General features: G+C 32.0%; 1 protein-coding gene across 1 annotated transcript in view; it reads left to right on the forward strand.

The window, feature by feature from the left end:
• Positions 2,379 to 4,372, forward strand: part of LOC109234060 (thermospermine synthase ACAULIS5) — a 4,494-nt gene continuing 2,500 nt past the window's right edge. The window contains exons 1-3 of the mRNA XM_019399903.1: positions 2,379 to 2,676; positions 3,790 to 3,856; positions 3,988 to 4,082. Of these exons, the coding sequence (XP_019255448.1) occupies positions 2,516 to 2,676; positions 3,790 to 3,856; positions 3,988 to 4,082 (323 nt within the window). The 5' untranslated portion in view covers positions 2,379 to 2,515. The remainder of the gene's footprint in view (positions 2,677 to 3,789; positions 3,857 to 3,987; positions 4,083 to 4,372) is intronic.

Consider the following 4,372-nt stretch of genomic DNA (forward strand, 5'->3'; position numbering starts at 1 on the left):
TCGAATAATGTCACTTTAAATGGAAAAACTACCTTATACATTATCCTTCGGGGTAGGTGTGTAAAAAGGAGGTGTGACATACTTCATCACAATTTTTAACCACAAAGGTTGTCTCAAATATTTGCAAAAGAAAAATGTGCTAGTTGAGGTTTGAATCTTTGACCTCCTAGAGCAAAATCAAGCACATAACAAACACACCAAAACACAATTTATGTCAAGTGGTGTCATATTTTCCTACTTATCCGTTTCCATACATTATTAATACATATATTTAGAAAAAAATTCCGACGAAGCGGTGTCGCGTGACACCACTTTGGTAAGCGTGCACCCGCCCCTGCGACCAACTTTGGTCGGTTTTTTCATTTAGAATAAGTTAAAATTAATACTCAAAAAATCGACAGAAATCGGTTGGTTATTTCGGTCGGTAATATTAGAAAACCAACCGATTTCGATCGGTAATTTTATTTTTCTAATACAAACGATTGAAATCGGTCGGTTATTTTCGTGCGAAAATGTAATTAAAGAGTAAAAATAAAATAAAAGAAAGTCTTAAACCAAAATGCACTAATAGTCTAGTGGTAGAGTGGTATCCTGCTACAGTATAGACCCGGTTCGATTCCCATATCGTGCATTTTTTAATTATATAAATAAAAATACCGACCGACTCTGTCGGTTTTTTCGGCAATTTTTTTTATTCGTTTGTAAAATTTAATTGACCGAGTGTCCGAACATCTACTTATCTTGATCATTTCTAGAAATCTCACCAAGAGCACCATCTTTGAATTGAGTCTTGACATTACCATCAGTATTCAATTTAATCTTTTCTGCACACGGGGTGATCAGGAGACCAAGCTATTCTTACGTTAATCTGTCAGCAAACGTACCAAGCTTTGGTAAACAAAACTCAAAATAATGTAAACCAAAATAAAAGATAAAAAATAAAGATATAGTGGGACTAAGGTTTTTCGCCACCACCTTGGGCTTTGACCTGTCCTCATGACATTATGTCATCTACGTCGTCTTGTGCTCCCGCATGTACTAAAGTGGGGTCCCATTAGTAGTCATGCGCAAAGAAAAAAGAAAAAACAAATGTATTTTTTATTTTCTAATCCCAAATAATTTTAGGAATATAATGCGCATGCCTTTTGCCTATGCCAACATATATCATCAAAATCTTCAAAATCCTCACATGCCAACACTTGTACTGGGTGGTCAACCCCATACTCCATTTTTTCTTGGTATGTATATGTAATTAATTAATTTCTATGCAATATTAATTAAAATGTTTTCCTTAGCAGAACTAGCGTGGCCCAACAAATTGTTATTTCTTTTTTCCAAATTTTAAAGATTATCAAAACTTGCAATCGTACTTTCAAATCACTTAAAATACCTTCAGGTCAAACCACTGCGAATAGTTAAAAATAATTTAACTTTATGAGATGTGTTATCGCTGGTAAAACTTATCATCCTATCTCGAGTCTCGTTTTCTCCTTCCTTTCCCCCCACATTTTCTTGATTTGAAAGATAAAAAGTTTCAGCCATTAATATATATATTTATTATAGATGTGATCATACTGTGTTAGTCACAATCAGGATTACCGCCAAGGTGGTTCAAAAAAGAAAAAAGAAAAAAGTTAAAAAGGTTGCAGCAAGTGGGAATAGAACTAATGACCATATAAAGGTTTTGCACCCCCTTGATCACTAAGCTATGCTTTTGGATTGTGTCAAAGAGATTCAAAACATAATATCTAGAAGTAAAAAATATATTTTACCTTTTATATACAGTGTAATTTTTCGGTCCGGACCCCCTTCCGTCCCCCTAAATCCGCCCCTGATCACTAACAAGGCATAATCTACTATATGAACGGGTATTTTAATTTTTAGTTATGTTGTGCTTAATAATTTTCTCCTTATTTCATGGTCTATATTCCAATCATCTCTATTTGTCACTTGTGGTCCGGCTCTTCTTCAGACCCTGCGTAACCGGGCTGCCCTTTTTTTCCAATTTTTTACAGAGGTATGCTTACGTATTTCGCATTTTTTTTTTCTAGTAAGAAAAATGTACCATTAAAACTCTAATCAGAGATCCTAAAGTGAGAGATGCTGATTGCAATAATAAAAACAAGTCAATCCTTTATCAATAAGGGTCAGTCAGAAAACTGTTTTTTTGTGGCATGTACCCATTAGTCCTTGTTTACTTGTTACTAGTTAGGTCCGTTGTCAATTATCCTAACTGTGCTCATATCCATATTGAAAAAGGGAATAACTATTAAATATAACCAGATCCTTTTTAAAAGAGGGATTCTGTATTCATTTATTTTTTTCATAAAAATACACCTTTGTCTGCTCAGATTTTAACTATAAAAGGGTAGTCACGTTAAACACCTTCTATCCACTCTCACACAAAACTCGTTTATCCTTCTTCTCAACGTCTCTTTACTTAGCTCTTATCTAATCTTCTCAATCTCTCTTCTTCTTAATTTGTTGAAAATTTCTTCTAGTTTTTTTGATAACCATGGGAAGTGAAGCTTTGGAGTTTTTTGCTTGTGATAATACTTTTCGCTATGAACCAAAACGCATAACTATGGAGGAGAGTGATGATCTTCCCATTAATGATGGTTCTTGGTTTGAAGAAGAGATTGATGTTGATCTCAAATGGTCTTTTGCTTTGAACAGGTATATATATATATATATAAAACCCCATATCAGCGATCTACATTCAGATTGTTCAGTGTATATATAGAAACTAAACTTTACATAAAATCTGGTTGTTTCCTAAATAAATATTAATTGGGATGTCTATATATATATATATATATATATATATATATATATATATAAAGATACGTTTAAAACTTTTAAATTTGTTAGTTTTCCTATGTAACCTTTGTTATTTTGTTTTTACGTACGGGCTTCATTCTTTTCTATGAGTCAAGTACCTCTATTTGTTTAGATGTCACGTTACAACGTAAAGCTTAAAATGTTACACATAGGAGTAATTATTTATTTAATTACGTTTTTAACACTGTTAACAAATTAGTTTTTTCTTTTTTGTAGATTCTTAAAAGGTTTTATAAGATTATTTCTTTAATTATGACTTTGTTTTTGGTACCTTCTCTTTCCTATACATACGGGCTCCTAGATGATGCATGAAACATATATAGTTCAACCTCGAAATGATTCTAGTACAGATCGAGGAGTCATACAAGCAACATGACTTGCCTACCATGGAAATGGGGGGGGGGGGGGTAGATCCTTTAATTTTTTTTTCTTTTCCCATCCTTTTTCTTATATTCATTGATAATCTAAAAAAAATTCACATACTTAGATTACTTAAAAACCAACTATATAAATGCTTTAAAAAATGAGTCAGCAGCTTGAAAAAAATAATTATGAATTATCTGTTGGAATCACGATATATTTTTTTTAAATCATCAATGGATTTTGATGACTTTTTACCTTCAAATGTCATTATGAGAAGATAAGATTAATTTGACGTGTATCTCTCGTAATGATGTTCGTATCCAATTTGCAGATGGCCATCGTGTGTAATTCTCAGGTCCTCGTAAAGATTAACACTGTAATCTACCTGAAAGATTTTGTCAGATGATTTACTTTTTAAAAAATTGTATATTCCACGTCACTCATAAAGAAATAATTTAAAGCATGTTCACACATGTCAAACATGATTGTATTTATTTACTACAGTAATTTAAATTTTCGGGTTAGATTTGGATAGCAGGATAGCATTTGAAAGACTAATTAAATTTGACTTTCTTGTTTTTCTAGTGTGCTGCACAAAGGAACAAGCGAGTACCAAGATATCGCCCTTTTGGACACCAAGCATTTTGGGAAGGTTGATAAAATTAATTGTTATTTTAAATTTTTTATTCTTTCTAATTTTTTAATGGAAAAGAAAGGTTGATCTATATTAAATATATCTTTATGTTGGTATTATTATTGACAAAATATAATGCATGGATGTAGGTATTGGTGATAGATGGGAAGATGCAGAGTGCAGAAGTGGATGAATTTATATATCATGAATGCTTAATTCATCCAGCTCTCTTATGTCACCCTAAGTGAGTATTTAATTAATCATTCCTTAAGCATGCTTAAGGACATAAGCATTCTTACCTTACTTCATATGATGCCTTTTTGACTATTAGAATAATCATATTTGATTATTGGATTAGCTGTAACTAACTGCCAGGCTTCATAACCAAACACTACAAGCAGAGGCGGACCTATGTGTTACCGTGAGGGGTCATCGGACCCCGTAAGCTTTAGCAGAAATCTTATATATATATATATATATATATATATATATATATATATATATATATATATATATATATATATATATATATAT

Source organism: Nicotiana attenuata, chromosome 11, assembly GCF_001879085.1.
Source record: "Nicotiana attenuata strain UT chromosome 11, NIATTr2, whole genome shotgun sequence".
Classification (NCBI taxonomy): Eukaryota; Viridiplantae; Streptophyta; class Magnoliopsida; order Solanales; family Solanaceae; genus Nicotiana; species Nicotiana attenuata.